Source organism: Epinephelus fuscoguttatus, linkage group LG17 (genome assembly GCF_011397635.1).
Source record: "Epinephelus fuscoguttatus linkage group LG17, E.fuscoguttatus.final_Chr_v1".
NCBI lineage: Eukaryota > Metazoa > Chordata > Actinopteri > Perciformes > Serranidae > Epinephelus > Epinephelus fuscoguttatus.
In genome coordinates, this window is record NC_064768.1 from 39356287 (window position 1) to 39371904 (window position 15618).

General features: G+C 45.2%; 1 protein-coding gene across 5 annotated transcripts in view; it reads right to left on the reverse strand.

Moving 5' to 3' along the window:
* trioa (trio Rho guanine nucleotide exchange factor a) overlaps positions 1-15618 on the reverse strand; it is a 109330-nt gene that overhangs the window by 45417 nt on the left and 48295 nt on the right. For all 5 annotated transcript variants that reach the window (XM_049601993.1, XM_049601991.1, XM_049601990.1 and 2 more), the window contains exons 3-10: positions 13530-13604; positions 9217-9331; positions 7294-7486; positions 4403-4507; positions 4035-4231; positions 2139-2391; positions 1274-1396; positions 527-718 (exon numbers count right to left, since the gene is read on the reverse strand). In XM_049601993.1, coding sequence (XP_049457950.1) covers positions 527-718; positions 1274-1396; positions 2139-2391; positions 4035-4231; positions 4403-4507; positions 7294-7486; positions 9217-9331; positions 13530-13604 — 1253 coding nt within the window. The remainder of the gene's footprint in view (positions 1-526; positions 719-1273; positions 1397-2138; positions 2392-4034; positions 4232-4402; positions 4508-7293; positions 7487-9216; positions 9332-13529; positions 13605-15618) is intronic.

Sequence of the window (15618 nt, forward strand, 5' to 3'; positions counted from 1 at the left end):
GAGTTGTCAGTTCATTACATCTGGAACTTTGTGGAGTGAGCGGATTCAAAGGCAACTGTTGCTCAGGAAGTAGAGCGGGTCATCCAGTAATTGTAGGATCAGCAATTTGATCCCTGACTCCTCCAGTCCACACGTTAAAGTATCCTTGGGCAAGATACTGAAACCTGAATTGCTGAACGTCTGGAAAACTGAGCAGCAAGTGGCACCTTGAACAGCAGCCTCAACCACCAGTGTGTGAATGTGTGATATAAAAGAGCTTTGAGTGGCTGGAAGACTAGAAAGGTGCTTTCCAAGTCCAAGTCCATTTACCAAAGGTCTGGACCCAGGCAACCTCAGCAGGCGATGGTCTTTCACCTGCACTGAAGCATGTGTGCCCAACACTCAGGGCACCCAGAGCGCAGAAACACAAGGTGCATAGCAACACAAAAACACCGTGCAAGAGGCTTTATTCTCATTAAAAACGATTACTAAAACACGTCCTGTGTGATCAGGGCCATCGTTCTTCGTTCTTTTGTTTCTGGCTCACCTGGTCACATTTCTGGTGGAAGCTGGCCGACATCTCCAACAGCGTGCTGCGTTCATCCAGCGCGGCAGCAAAGGCCTTCCACTCCTGCTCCAGCTGGCCTGAGATCTGCTTGATCTGCTGGGAGGCGTAGTGACCCGACTCCAGCAGCCGGTTGCCCACTGACATGATGCGGTTGATGTTCACGTACACATTCTACACAGCGGGACAGGGAGGGACAGAAAGAGACGAGAAAGAGACGCCTGATCAGGGGGTTGTGGGTAAATTGAGCACCTGACACTGGGTGAAAAAGAAATCAAAGAAATTCAGGAGCCAAGCTTGAGAGAAGAATAAATAAAGCACTGCAGGTAGAAACAGCAGAGACTGAGGCGAGCGCTATCGAACTGTCGCCATCGTTTCTCATGGAGGACAGAAACTCTGGCGGCTGGATTGATTCCTCCTCTCAATGGTTTCATAATGGTTACGTAAGGCTGACTGTGGATAAAGAATAGGATTACTTAATACCTGGTTGTGCTGCTGCTGCGAACATGCAGAAAATGTGTGAGTGCGCACACACACACACACACACACACACACACACACACACACACACACAGGCTGCTCCAAACCAACACTCAAACACAGTGCTAGAAGCTGATGCTAAGTGCAATAAGTATATGATTACAGAGTGCAGGGCATGGACTTGATAGTCCAAGTGGGCGGAAGAGCATTACCTCCTGCTGCGAATCAGTGTGTGTGTGTGTGTCTTACCATGCAGTTCATAGCGAAGTGGTTGTGCTGGGTTTGCAGCTCGATGGCGTGGGGGTGGTTATTGCCAATCTCTGTGTAGCCTGCCAGGAACAAACCCTTATTGTGCATGATCCAGTCAAACATCTGAGAATGACAGAACAGACACGGAGAGAGATGATGTTAGCCGAATGACAACATATACACACCAGGTACGGGTTCACCATTAACTTTCACAGATCACTGCAGGAGCAGGTAAAAACAAACAGCTGGCACTTAGCCGTGTGGGTAGACCTGAGAGTGTTCTGCTGCAGTGTGAGGATAGTTGTCATTTTTCCAGGCCAGAATACAGAGAAATGGACCGCCTCTATTAAGAGTATCCTCTCAGGCTCTCCTAGAGAACAAACTCGTGGCCTATGGTGTCCTAGCAACAAGCTCCTACGACTGCAGTGTATCCAAGACTGCAGCTCTCTCTGTTGCTGCAACCTGCTATTTTATTCTACTCACTCAAACATGGATCCCTGAATTTCTCTCTCCGTCTCTTTCTATTTTGTGCTGCGGCTGTCATCACCTGAGCTGTCTGGGTGGCAGCCAGAGTCGGTGGCTTTGTACCTGCATAAGCTCTCCTCCATCTTCCTGTCTCTCATCCTGGGACATGGCGGAGGGTAAAGCCATTCATTTTATTTGAGGGATAAAGTTTAAGCTGCTGTTTAAGGGCCAGAATAAAAAGCACGTGACTCCATGAGCTCGACATAAACAGCATAAATCAATGCCGCTCTGTCGGTGTAATTAAGTTTTTGTTTGTATTGGCAGTTGCCTGCCCTACAGTTATCACCAACTGATGTTATAGATTACCGCTACATCACCGCTCATGCTGAATGACACCGACCTTCTCTGCGTCCTGCTCGAACAGGCGCAGCTGGAAGCACTGGTCCAACTGGAGCTTGCGAACGTGCCAAGCCTGGTGGAGGTGCTGTCGGGTGGAGTGCAGTTTGTCCAGCAGCTGGGTGATCCGCGGCACCAGGCCCTGGGTGTCGGCGTTGCACATCCCGCCACTGCTGCTGCTGCTGCCACCGCTGCCGCCGCTGCTGCTGCCGTTACGATTGGAGAAGGACTCGCTGCTCTGGATTCGCTGGAGCAACCTGGAGATGGATGAATGTGTGTTTTAATGTCAAGGCTGCAGCGCTCATGTGATGGGGTTTGCTGTGAATGCATCACTCATCAAAGCTTTGCATCTGTGTAAATCTGTTGTTTCCATTTCCACGCTGATGTTACATTTAGATTCAAGCATGACAGGAATTATAGTTGTGCGTCAGCTCCATACAGATCCTTTGCCGCAGCCTACACACGTGGCCTGGGCTGTTGTGAGCATTTACACCTGTGCACAGTGTGTCTGTGTCACTCTGCAGTTACACTTTAAAAACTCTTGAGGTTTCTGTGAAATGCTGTAAAGTTCAGTTGATTCAAAACACACATTAAACATGACCTAACACCTAAGTACACAACTCACAGGATTCATAGAAAAAACACACAATACAAATACAACATGCTAACATTATTAGCACAAACCTATAGTATTTTACAGTGTATAAACTAGCCTAGTGGCTAGGGGAGTAATATCACGATATTTGAGGGTATTTTTGCAATAACAATATTCTTGACAATATGACAAGTGAGTAAAAATAACATCAGAAATAAAACAGAACTGCAACAAAATCAGTGATGTAGTTTCACAGTTTGCTTCAAATCTTCAGGAAAAACTAAACTGATGTCTCATTTCTTTAGTTTGTGAACAACAACAGTAACTCAGAGTGAGATTCAGATTTTGTTACAATATTAATAGTTCAACTAAATCAAATCTACTAATTACACATTTAAACAGCTCCCAGATACATAAACTGTCCCCTGGGATCTATATATATAAATCAACAGCTGATTTCCTTCTTTTAGTAAAATCCTAAATGACTGAGTTGTTTTTTTCTCCACCTGGACCTTTATGCTCCGCCATTTCTCCTCTAACCATCAGCTGTAACCTGTGACAGGCTGTTATGATACAGTCACATATATGGAGTTTATTCACGTAGGTTTCCATCAGCAAAGGTTTGTGACAGAATCAGAGAGGAGAGGGAGAGACGCTGTGCTGCTGCCAGAGGAGCCGCTGAATGAGTTCCCTCTGAGCGCTAAGAGAAGGAAAACATTCAGGACGCCACACTTTATTCCACACTACTGAAGCTGCTCCTCTTTTTACTGGAACCACCAAGGAGTCGCTGATACTATCACCCTCAGCCATGCTTGTTGATATCATATTAAAAATAATACCAGTATTATTGTTAACGATATGAGATGGCACACCCCTACCAGCAGCTAGCAAACTTTTCCTCTACTCATATGAAGCCAGAAACAACAGCAACATTTAACAATGGCTGCATTACAACTCACAAAGTTCACCAACAAAACAACTGTCTTCAACCAAACACGGTTTCCTCACAAATCAATATGCTACCATTATATGCATAAGTCTACGGCATTTTACATTTGCATAAATTTGCCGAACAGCTAGCAAAGTTTTTCTCTGCGTCAAGTGTTAATAGTTGCTCTGAATGACCACACTTTAAGACGGGTGAAAAGCCAACCTTCGCAGAAGCGGGGAGACACATCATCGTGATAAATATGGGCATAAAGGCCAAATAGATGGAAAAACATTCAGAAGAAGGTGATGACAGGTTCAGGCCTTTGCTCTCTGTTCAGTTAACACTCAAGCAAAAACATAAAAGCGACAACTGACCTCTGACCCTCAGTGTCCAGCTCCTCTATCGGGGCCTTTATGACTTTCTTCTTCAGCGTGGCATGTTCTTCTATCATCCGCCGGGCTCCTTCCAGGTCCTGCGGGAAGTCTTTCCTCGACACGGTTTCTTGCATCTCCTCTAGTCGAGCCAGCATCTGGGTGGCGTGACCAGAGAACTCCTCAAACGCCACGCGCACCTGGATATAAACACAGGGGAAACACCTGAGTCAGGCGGCGTATGATTGTGAATGTGACAGGATGTAACTCTGGTTTCATGCCCTGCTCTCTGTTCACTGAGCACAGCTCCTCTCTAGATTTTCAGATCAGACAGAGAGGCTTGAGTGACAAGACGCGTTTGTCGATCTCACCTCTATCCACTCTTCATGGTTGTAGTCCAGGCTGCCGTCAAAGTCCGCCGTCAGCTGGGAGGGGTCAACGACCTTCGTCAGGCCCTCTAATGACACCATGGTGGTCTAGAGAGCAGAGGTGGAGGAGCAGCAGTCGAGAAAGAGAGAGAGGGAGGGATTGAGAGGGGTTAAAACGGATTTAGGTTAATTTCAGTCAATTGAGTGCAAAATGCTTCTAATCTCTCCTCTGCTCCCGCTGCATTTATTTACTGCCGTCTTGTGCTGTTGAAGATTTAGTTATTTAGAGAAGACGTGACTGACCAACCCCTAAACCTGCAACACAGGATTTACTCATGACAGCAGAGCAGCAGGAAAGCTGTGTAATTAATAACTAAATACATCAATGGCACGACTTAAGCACATTTTATCCTCCGTATCCTGCCAGTTCAGCAGCTTTATGATACCACAGGACAGTGGTTCCCATCTGGCCGAGCAACGGGGTCCAGGTTTCTCTTCAGTTGTCAGCTCAAGGTCCACACTGTGCAATATATTCAGTGTCATACCTGCATTTGAACATGCCGTCAAGCTAGTTTGCTGTCTCTGTCTCTACAGCAGGAAACAGCACTTGAAAATAAAAGCTCTGTGCAGAAGATTCTTTGTATTTCAAAATAAAATGTGTTTCTTACAAACTCGACCTGTTCTCGAGTCACTTGCGGTCCATTTTGAAAGGACCGCGACCCACCAGTTGGGAACCACTACTGCCACGGGATATTTAAAAAGGAGCCAACCAAGAAACTCAACATCTCCTCTTTTCATCACAGACCCAACGCTCCAGCACGACACGTTGTATTTTGTGACTTCTAAACTCAGAGTGAAACACATAAACACCTTGGCACAGTTTTTTCTCTTTGATCGCCTCTGGTCGTCCTTCACTTCAGAGTTAAGTGAAATTCAAATCCTCTCCGTGCAGCAATTGCCGTTACAATATCAGTTTCAGAGATACAGTAAGGAAATGTCTCCCTGTTTGGTTTTAGTGCCTCTGTGTTTCTGCTAAGCCACCTCCGCACAACACCCCCACACACATGGCCGGAGATGGATTGAGACAGAGCGATAGCTAGATAGCTTTGTGTAGGCCAAACAATGCAGAGACACACTGTTGTCCTTGGGTAAGAAAGCACAGCGGCTCCTGCCAGGGGAAAATACTGATATAGCCATGTTCTCTATTGTTGTTCAACTTAATTGATTTGTACTCTGTTGAATGGTGAGGGTGAGAATCGTTCAGAGCTGATGGCAACCATCTTTCTCCCACTGAACTGTGGAGCACTTTATCAGCAAGCAAAAATGGAGGCTGCGGTCTGCTCTCCGCGCTCCGGCTCGCCCCTTCTTTTCATGCCGGAGAGAAACGTGTCCCGTCTCTGCTTTTCATTTCACCGAGCTAGGAGAGAATCCTCGATGCACACTTGGAGACAAACACACACTCACTACAGTAAAACTTGATTGGTGGTGTGAATGCTGGACGCAGCAGACCAAAAAATTTTGCATGCATTCCCTCTGACTGTAGTCCTAGCAACAGTCCTGGAGGAAATGTACTTAAAAATACAAGATGAAAAAAAAAAAAAACTTCCTCGGCATACAACCTCTAGAAATCTGAACAGATGTACAGTATGAGGTCGCCTTGTGCTCCACCAACGCAGAAACAAACACACATGCAGAGTATCCAATCAATGCCTGTGTGGCGTAGCAGGGCAGCTCATGGATAACTAACCTGCCCTCTGGCATCTGCCTATTCTTCCTCCCTGATAATCAATAGAAAGTTATCAGACTACACTGGACCTGTGTGTGTGTGTGTGTGTGTGTGTGTGTGTGTGTGTGTGTGTGAACCACAGGATCAGTCCACACCAGTGCGTCCACTCTAAAGGGAGCGTATTAGAAACACAGTGTACAAGAATACAAGCACATACTGTACAAAGAAACGGAGCTCCGCCCCCGCCTCACTGCTACGAACATGAAGCTCGTCACTATCATAGTAAGGAAGCTCATTTAATGACAGATCAAACAGAAGAGCGGGAAATTGTTATCTGGTCTTCGTTAGAGCATGTTAACTAAACAGGCTTCAGGATCAGGCGAAGGCATCTTGACTTCAAAAGCAGGAAGCCTGCACTGATTAGCCCACGCTGCGGTGTGTTCAGTGTCGTACATCTTGGTGCTCGTTCAACAATGAGCATAAAAATAAGCCTGTTCTTGTGAACGCATCACGAAATTAGCTGTGAAAATGTGTTTTAACGCTCAGCAGCATCACAAACACTCATCCTCGTGATGTGTTTTAGGGCTGGACGTGATGAAACTGCTCCTCTGGCAGACAGCTGGCTGCTGATGTGCGCATCTGAAAGCAGCGGGGGAGAGGAATATAATAAAATGTGCTGACAATGAGCAGCTCAGCTGGCTACAGCGGTCGTTATGACAACTCAGCTGACAGCGAATTAAGGGGAAAATGTTCGTCTTTTTATAACTCATTACTTCACACTGGCGCATGTGGCACCGAGGCTCTTGATTTCTTTTATCTGGGTGCTTTTAAACGTCATTACGGCACGCTAAAACTGTGCTTCACCTGAGCAGCATAATTACATAACACAAGTGGTGTTGTTCTGGGTCGTGCAGCTTTAACTATACAGCCTCACATCTTAACGGCAGCAGGTAATTCTCCTCGGGGCGATGACATAACTCGTCATCTATGAGCGTCTCCTGCTGTTGTGTTTGGTGAGAAGACGAAACATTTTGACAGCCCTAAACCAAACGGACTCCAGCATTTTAATTAACATTATTTACAAGTGTTGCTTCTGTCTGTTTCAGAGTGTAAAAACATGTCTGCAGTTTCAGATGGAGGCAGTTAATGAATCTTTTCCCCGTCCTACCTCGAACTCGAACTTAGAGCTGCCGAAGTTGGTCCTCTGCTTCTGCCAGAAGTTGTCTGGTTTGATGATGAGGGCGACGTGGATGCAGGACGGGAACGACTCCTGCAGGATCTTCAGCAGGGGCTTGATGCTGTCCCATTTGGAGCCGCGCATATCAACGATGACCGTGAAGCCATGTTTACACACCTCCTCGCTGGGATGGATGGAGGTCGGCGTGAGTGGGAGGAATTAAAGAGAAGAGAAAAAGAGAGAAGGGGGGGGAAGGGAGGGAGGGAGGATGTGAGGGGAGGGAGGGGCGGTGAGAGATTGGAGAGAGTATAATCCACAGAGAGAGGAGACAGATGACAGGCGTGGGAAAGGATGAGAGAGGGATGGAGAGAGGAGAGAAAAACGAGAGGAGGGAGACAGAGATTGAAAACGGGAGAGAAGAAAAGAGAATCAAAACAAACAGTGAGATGACGCATTTTCTATACTGTGAGAAGCCTACGCAGCAAACACACATCCCACACGCCCACACACCCACACACACACACACACACACACCCACACACACACACAGAAACCTGCGACGAATGAGTCACAAATGTGTGCATAAATATAAAAATACAAATCAGCACATTTGTGCATCAGCAACCTCATCTCCCTGTGGGGCTCTGCTGTGGCCAACATTATATCACATAACCACACACACACACACACACACACACACACACACACACACACACACACACACAAACTACATCTGCACACCTGAAACTAAAATCTGGTGTCATTATATAAGATGGCACGAAAAAATAACTGTTTGCTGCTCGATTTGAGGAGCAAAACAACTCCGCAGCTCGTCTGCCATCGAGTTTACTATCACTACTACTTATTATATTCAGCAAACCTGACCTGCTTCTTTTCCTTTTGGTAGTTTTACACATTTAAAAAACATCTCTGCATCCTTTCCCTTTTTTTTTTTTAGACTTCCACGACAAATATAAATCTCGTATCCGTCTGTTTTGCATCTGTACATTCCTCTGTCCTTTTCCCAAACCTCTCCCTCTCCCTGTCAGTAGATAGCCAGTGTGCAGCAGTGTGCAGATGTTGCCTTTCCCAAAATAGAACACCTCTGCTCACCAAAACCACACAGTTAGGAGAGATTACACAAATATGCAGAACATGACATGGTGACGACGTGGGTGAGCAATGCCCAGAGGATGTGAAAAAGTCAAAATGGGATCATTTATAGTGAATTTACTCTCATTTTCAAGCACACGGGGATGATGTGGGGACTTAAATGGAGATGAGCAGATGGAGCGAGGACGGATGGATTAAGACGGATGGAGGGAGGAGACGAGCGCCACATGAAAGAGACGTAAACAGAGAGCTGGAGAGATGTTTTACCTGCGAGGTGAGGAGCTGCTGCTGCTGCTGCTGCACTGCCTCAGCTACTGCGACACTTTGTTTTGCTTTCACACACACACACACACTGGCTCACTCCCTCGCTCACACACACACAAACACACACCTCCTCGCACATGCGCTCTCCGCTCTGTCAGATTTAATCCCCTCTCGCTCTCTCTCTCCGCTGCTCTCCCTCTCTGATGATCCCTCCTTCCTCCTATCATTCGTTTCCTCTGATACACCCCTCTCTCAGCTCAGGCTTTCCCTCTCAGCATCTCGCTGCGTCTCTACAACTGATGTTTGGCAGCGAAGGAGCTGCGGCAAGCTAACTGCTCTTGAATTATTCCTCTCTGTCTCTGTCCCCCCCTCCCTCGCTCCTCACATGCTTATCTCAGCTCTCTCACGTGCTCGCTTACAGAGCCTCGTCCACTTGCTCCGGGTGTTTGCTTCGTAATGAGGCGGTGCTTCACACACACACTGTACACATGCTGTACTCACACGCACAGCACAGAATAAATGTGATGAATGTGTAACCTGGGGATGCCGGCGAGGTAGGCGATCAGTCTCCTCAGGTCATCCGTTCGTATTCTGTCGTGGTTGCTGCGTGATGGAAACGTTAACACCGGACCACCGCGTCTGTCTCTGCCACCTGAGGCAACACACACACACACACACACATAAACACACAGATTCAGCAAAGTAGAGAGAAAATACACTCTGGGGTTTAAAGGAATACTTCACAACAAAATGATCATATGAATTAGAGCTTGGCGATATGGACAAAAATTCATATCTCAGTATTTACAGGCTGACTGGCGGTACATGATATATATCTCGGTATTTTCTACGAGATGAGCTCCATGTTTTCAGCTGCATGTCAACCCACATGTGAGATGTCACAAACACTTTTATAAAAACAGACTGTGATCAAAATAAAATGCAAAGACAGGGATTTTATTTGCTGTTTGAAAATATACAGCTGCACGACATGTAAATAAAAAAATCACGTTAACTTGCACAGGACACTAAACTATAACATGACTGTAAAAGGATCAAGTAGGTTGGAAACAATTAAAAATCTTTGCGGGCGGAGTTAAAAAGTTGTTCTCCATCTGTCGGCCTTTCAATTGAATCTGGTGCTGGAAAATGATTTAAATATTTTAATCTTATTTCTGCACAGCATCAACAGAGAGGCCGAGGGAGGGACAGAGACAGAGACACTTTGTCCTCCTTATATACGTCTTGTATGAATGGCGGTGTTGTCGCTGCATTTTTTAAACACATCTGCCGCCAATTTATTTATTATTTTCTATCAGCTCATTTGTTTTTGCTCAGTGGTTGTTGATTTAATTATTTTCATTATTATTATTATCATTATTATTGTTATTACCATTGTTTTAATTATTTCTTGATTTCTTTGCTGTATTTATCTGCTTCACATTCCTTTATTAAACGTATTAATGTGGATAAAGGATACTATCACATTTATTACTTATCTCCAATTTCTTCTCTGTATTTACATGTATATGGGATGTCGACTGGCGATGGTTATTCTTACTCCCTTTGAGGGTGAGATGGAATAAGACTGGTGTGGACTTGAGAGGACTCTTGCCTGACGCTCTGTTGATGTCGTCTTTGAATGTAACCCCTAACAGAAAGCTGACTGCTGATGACATATGAGCTGTGTTGTGCTGCCTCCAGTGACCTGTCCAGGAGTTTTTGTTTTTTCTTCTTTTTTTGTAGTTTTTCCTGTGCTGTCAAAACAAAACTACAAATGAAGTAAAAAAAAAACCTCAGTGTCTCACGCTGTCTCTGTGTCACACATTAGACTACAACTACCAAGAAGAACGGTGACACGCTATGATCCACCTCACACACAAACTAGCAGCGCAGCACTGGATTGCACGTGTGCCACAGTTATTTCATTCATCTCACAGACTGGTTTAGTGTGGCACATGCAACATGTAGACCGATGTCACACTGTGGACTAATGAACAGACAGATTAAACAGGAGCGACTCTGTGTCTCTCTGAGTGTTGATGGAGAACTTGTGAGTGAGTGATGGGACGGAGCTTTGTGGAGATATCAACGGTGTTGTCTGAATTTATATCTTGCTTGAAAATATTTCGATCTATCGCCCAGTCCTAAATGTGTATCAGCTGCTGAGTGTTACTGTGAATTCAAGAAGAAAGCTTTTATATCACATGCCTGCATGGAAAATGTGAACATATTGATTTATTGATTGACTGGGGACTACATTTGACAGCAAAACTTGTGAGCCCCCAGTTTGGAGGAGCAGGCTGGAGTTCTGTTCTGTCCCTTTTCGTATTTTACAACAAGCATGGCTTCCACTGAACGCCTCACAGTACTCCATTCAGTACTGGACAAAACTACAGCTCCCAGGAGGAATGAGATTACTCTTACCTGCCTGTCCACTGTAGATTCATGTATACTCTGATGACGGACTGATGGAGCCAAAGTTCAGATTAAAGTGAAACACTGCAGAGATCTAAGTGTACAAAAATCTTTTCTATCAGTTTGGACTCATTGAGCCGGGTGGAGCCGTGGTCGTCCGGCGTTATCCTCAGAGTCGACACACTCAAAATAAGCTGAGCTTCATATTCGTGTCACTAGATCAGCAAATATCTGAGTGGAGCACAACAAGCATCACAGCAGCAACCAAGCTAATCCAATGAATGAGCGATGGTCTCGACAAATATGAGATGCTGAGGCTGCTAAATTAAAACGCCCTTGGCAAGAGATTTACAATTGATTTGAATTACTTCTAGCTCTGCTTGAGACTCTACACTAATGGAGCGTTCTAATAATACGAGGCAGACAGTGAGGAAGCTGAGCACAGAGCATTTTAGAGGGGATCCCCAAAATGACATCCGAGGAGATGGGAATTATTCAATCCAAGCACACGGAGAAGAAAATGTAGTTCAATCACATCAAGAGCTTCACTGTGTGTTGTAATCTCATTTATGTTTATGAGTTTAATATCTTCATTCATTCATTTGCTGACTGGCACTAAACACAAGGTGGAGCTGAGGCTGATGATGATGTCATAAGTGTTGCTGGTCATAAACCAAAGCTTTAGATCAACTGTTGACCTGATGATGGCTAAACATGACTCATCCTCGGGGGAACAGAAATGTGTGACTAAACTGCACAGCACTCAACGCAACAGCTAAGATATTTCACTCAAAGCGTAATCGTGAAACTCAAGGTGGCGCTAGAGGAAAAGTCTGGGAGGTCTCCAGAGTCAGTCGGAGGATATGGTCAGCAGGGGGCTAGTTCAGCTGGTGCCCACTCGTCTCTGTCTTTTCCTTGATGTTTACATTTGAAAACCTCGACCTAGCTTGGTAGCACAGATCAGCACAAGGAGAATTTACACACTGGTGACTTGATTTCCTCATCCTGATGAGTGACTTGCAGCCACACGCCACCACCGTCCAAAGCCAACCACAAAAAGCACCACAGACTTGCACAATAGATGTAAGGGTGTGAATTTAGCACTCCTTTAGCGGAGCTGACTGGAAATGTCTGGGCCTGCGTCACTGGACAAGGGTCAGTGATAGTTTAAAGATCTGTGACACCAGAAATGTGGCCTTTCACGCCAAAGAGCTCGACTCATTTTGAAAAAAGAAATTAAAAGGCCTAATGTTATTGAATTCAAGACATTTTAAGGCTTCTTCAGGACCTGCAGACACCCTGTATAATAATATTTAATAATGATTTTCACTTCAGTTGCAGAAGCAGAGAGCTGTTCACTCACGTGGGAACTTGCAAACACAAGCTGCCTGCCCTCTGCCCACAAATGAATGAGTTCAGTCGGGTTGCAGCGCGCCTGTAGGCTCGACCCGGCTGCTCAGAGGAGGAAATCAAACGCTCACGTGGCAAACAGGCAAACATGAGCGAGGGCAAACATGGCCGAATTATTAGGGAGCTAGAATTGGGATAATAGGCTTAGCTCACTTACCCTCCTTTTCACCAGCGGTCCCTCCTCTACCTCTCTCATTTCAAAGCCAATTACTCCGCCAGCAACTACTATGGGATGCGGTAGAGTAAGTCATCTCCATGGCAACGCCGCCCTGTCTCTCCTTCTCTCAATTTCTGTGTTTGTCTGAGTCATTGTGTTCCTGCCTGTGACCTTCACCGCACACCCGAGCCGACCAAAGAGAAGCGTGCGCACCAAATACAAAGACGCTAATTAACATATATTTCACTTTGTTGTTGAATTTGATACAGCGCTGCTGAGATGCGAGCGTTTTTCCACTGGCGTGCACACAGACACATGAGATGATGATACACACACTCTGTCTCACACACACACATATGCACGGGCTGAATAATGTTTTTGTGTGTTGTACAAATAATCCTGCTGGATGTTCTTGGCAGTCCATATCTCCTGCTCGGCCTCCTGTGAGTTTTCCCTGGCACGACTCAAGTGTCTGTGTGTGTGTGTGTGTGTGTGTCTGTGTGTGTGTGTCAGACATGGCTAAGCTTCCCTTGGAGGGGGCAAAGACACAGCTGTAGCTTACTATTCTGTAGTCCTGCTGATACTGACTAAACAATGGCTGTCTGTGTGTGTCACAGTGTGTATTATGTGTAGTCAGAGTGTGAGGGAGGGTCAAAGGGTTAAGTGTCTGGGCCTCAGTCTGACCTCGTGAGTTTTTACAGGCAGAGTGCACGGCTTATTATTATTACTGTTATTATGAGGGAGAGCTGGAGGAAGAAGCAGTGGGAGAGTGTGTACAGTACGGTCGAGCTGGGCGTGAAACAAACTAAGGACTTCATGTTTCATTCACTGTGTCGACCACGATCACCACACACACACATCTTACCTGACAAAAAGGCAACTTTTTCTTTGAGGATGGGAAGTACCTCCATTGCTCTCATCTCCTCATTTCTCCTGAAACCTGGATGAAGAAAAAGACCAAAAAAAAAAGACAATGAGGTTTGAATGGAAAGAATTAAAAAACAGCCTTCTCTCCCCGTCCTTTCCCACTCTGTCGGTCATGACTCTTTTTTTTTTCCTTGAGGACAGATTATTTGGGACAGAGCAGATTTTGTCCACTTGTAATCTGGAGATCTGCAGCTCTTAAACACAGGGGATTGAGTCCAATTTCGGACTGCATGCATCATGAGGAAAAAGTCAGTAACTTTCACTCACACGCCCAAACACACACACACACACACCAAGAGGAAGCACCGAGGCTGTGGTTGGAGAAACAGTCGTGGTGAGACAAGTGAGGCCAAACCGAGGGGAAGTTCAGAGGAAACAAAGAGCTGTTGTAGCTTTTACTGTAACGGAGGTGAAACGGGGTAAAGTTACATTAATCGCCAAATGCCACTTCAGTTCCCATTAACTAGTTTTAAACACAACACTATTACACACTGCAGATATTAAGAGAATTCCCACAATGTGAGGGTTGACATTAGGGCTGTAGGGAGAGACATTTTCATAACATTTAATGCTTTTATTGAGGTTCTCGAATAAAGCTGCAGATGTCTTTCATCACATGTGAGGCAGTTTTAAAATCGTTGATGAAAAAAATATGACAAACTTTATTCCATGACAAAAACAAGACAAAGTTGAGTTAAAATTAGATCTTGATAATAAAAACTAAGAAAAAAAATCTACGTTTCATTTTTATTGACAAGACAAGACACGACGAAAATATTTGTGGTGGGCTATCAGACACTGAAAGCCAAGAACGGCTGTGCTTGTAATTGTCTTGTAATTAACGTTAAACTCTGTTTGTTAGGAGCTGCACCTTGTCAAAACAAATCAAAACCTGTATGACTGGACCATGTGGGAATTCAATTTGAAAGGACAGACACAGGAAGTATCCACGCTCAGCGTCAATGTCTGGATCACAAATAATGTGAGCACACATACCAGGCGCCGGGCAAGCTGTCCGTCTCCGACAAGCCAAACAGCACCAGTGAAACACGGCTTCATTCAGGGTTTATGCTAGGATTGCCCCCTGATAGTCGACCAAATGTTAGTCGACCAGAAAGGTCATTAGGTAGCAAGAATTCATTGGTTGCTTAGTCGCAGATAAAAAAAACAACCTGAAACTCTATCAGGAGCTGCACCTTGTCAAAATAAATCCAAACCTATATGAGTGGAGCATGTGTGACTTTACTTTGAAAGGACAGACACAGGAAGTGTCCACGCTCAGCAGTCAGACAGGAGTCAGGTTAATTTCCAGGGCTGGTACCTGCGGTTATTCCACAGGCTAGTTAATAACATGTCGGGCAGGAAATCCAAAGTGTGGGATCATTTTGAGAAGGTGAAGGACGAACCCAAGGTGATATGTAAACTCATCTTCATTGGTCGACTACAAACATGACGTATCATGTGAAACATGGAAGTAGCTACATGCCCATTAGCCCACAGCGTCATTAACAGGCGGCTCGCTCAGTGTGTGACGTGCACTTGCAGATAAAATATAGGCCTATATTAATGAAGGTTCATTAGTACGGTTTGTATTTCTCTGTAATGTAGCACAGTGTTAACAATGTTACTGACACTATTCTTTCTCACACCTTCAACTCAAACCACCAAAATATATCATTTAATCATTACATTCATATCAGAAACATGCAGGATACTAGTCCACTGATGGACCCTGATGAGGACTGTTGGTCCACTGATGGACCCTGAAGAGGACTGTTGGTCCACTGATGGACCCTGATGAGGACTGTTGGTTCACTAGGAACAGTCTTAGTCAGGGGCAGCCCTGGTAACTAATACGGTCATAAACCACAACTGGACCGACTGAAACTGTGACCTGATGACAGTGTTAGATGAAAGTCTCAGACTACAAGAGCATTGTATTTTTCGTGGCCATGAATCGGCGCCAAATTTTATGGCAATCTTTACAATAGTTGTTGAGACATTTCACTCAAAACTGTGTCAACCAC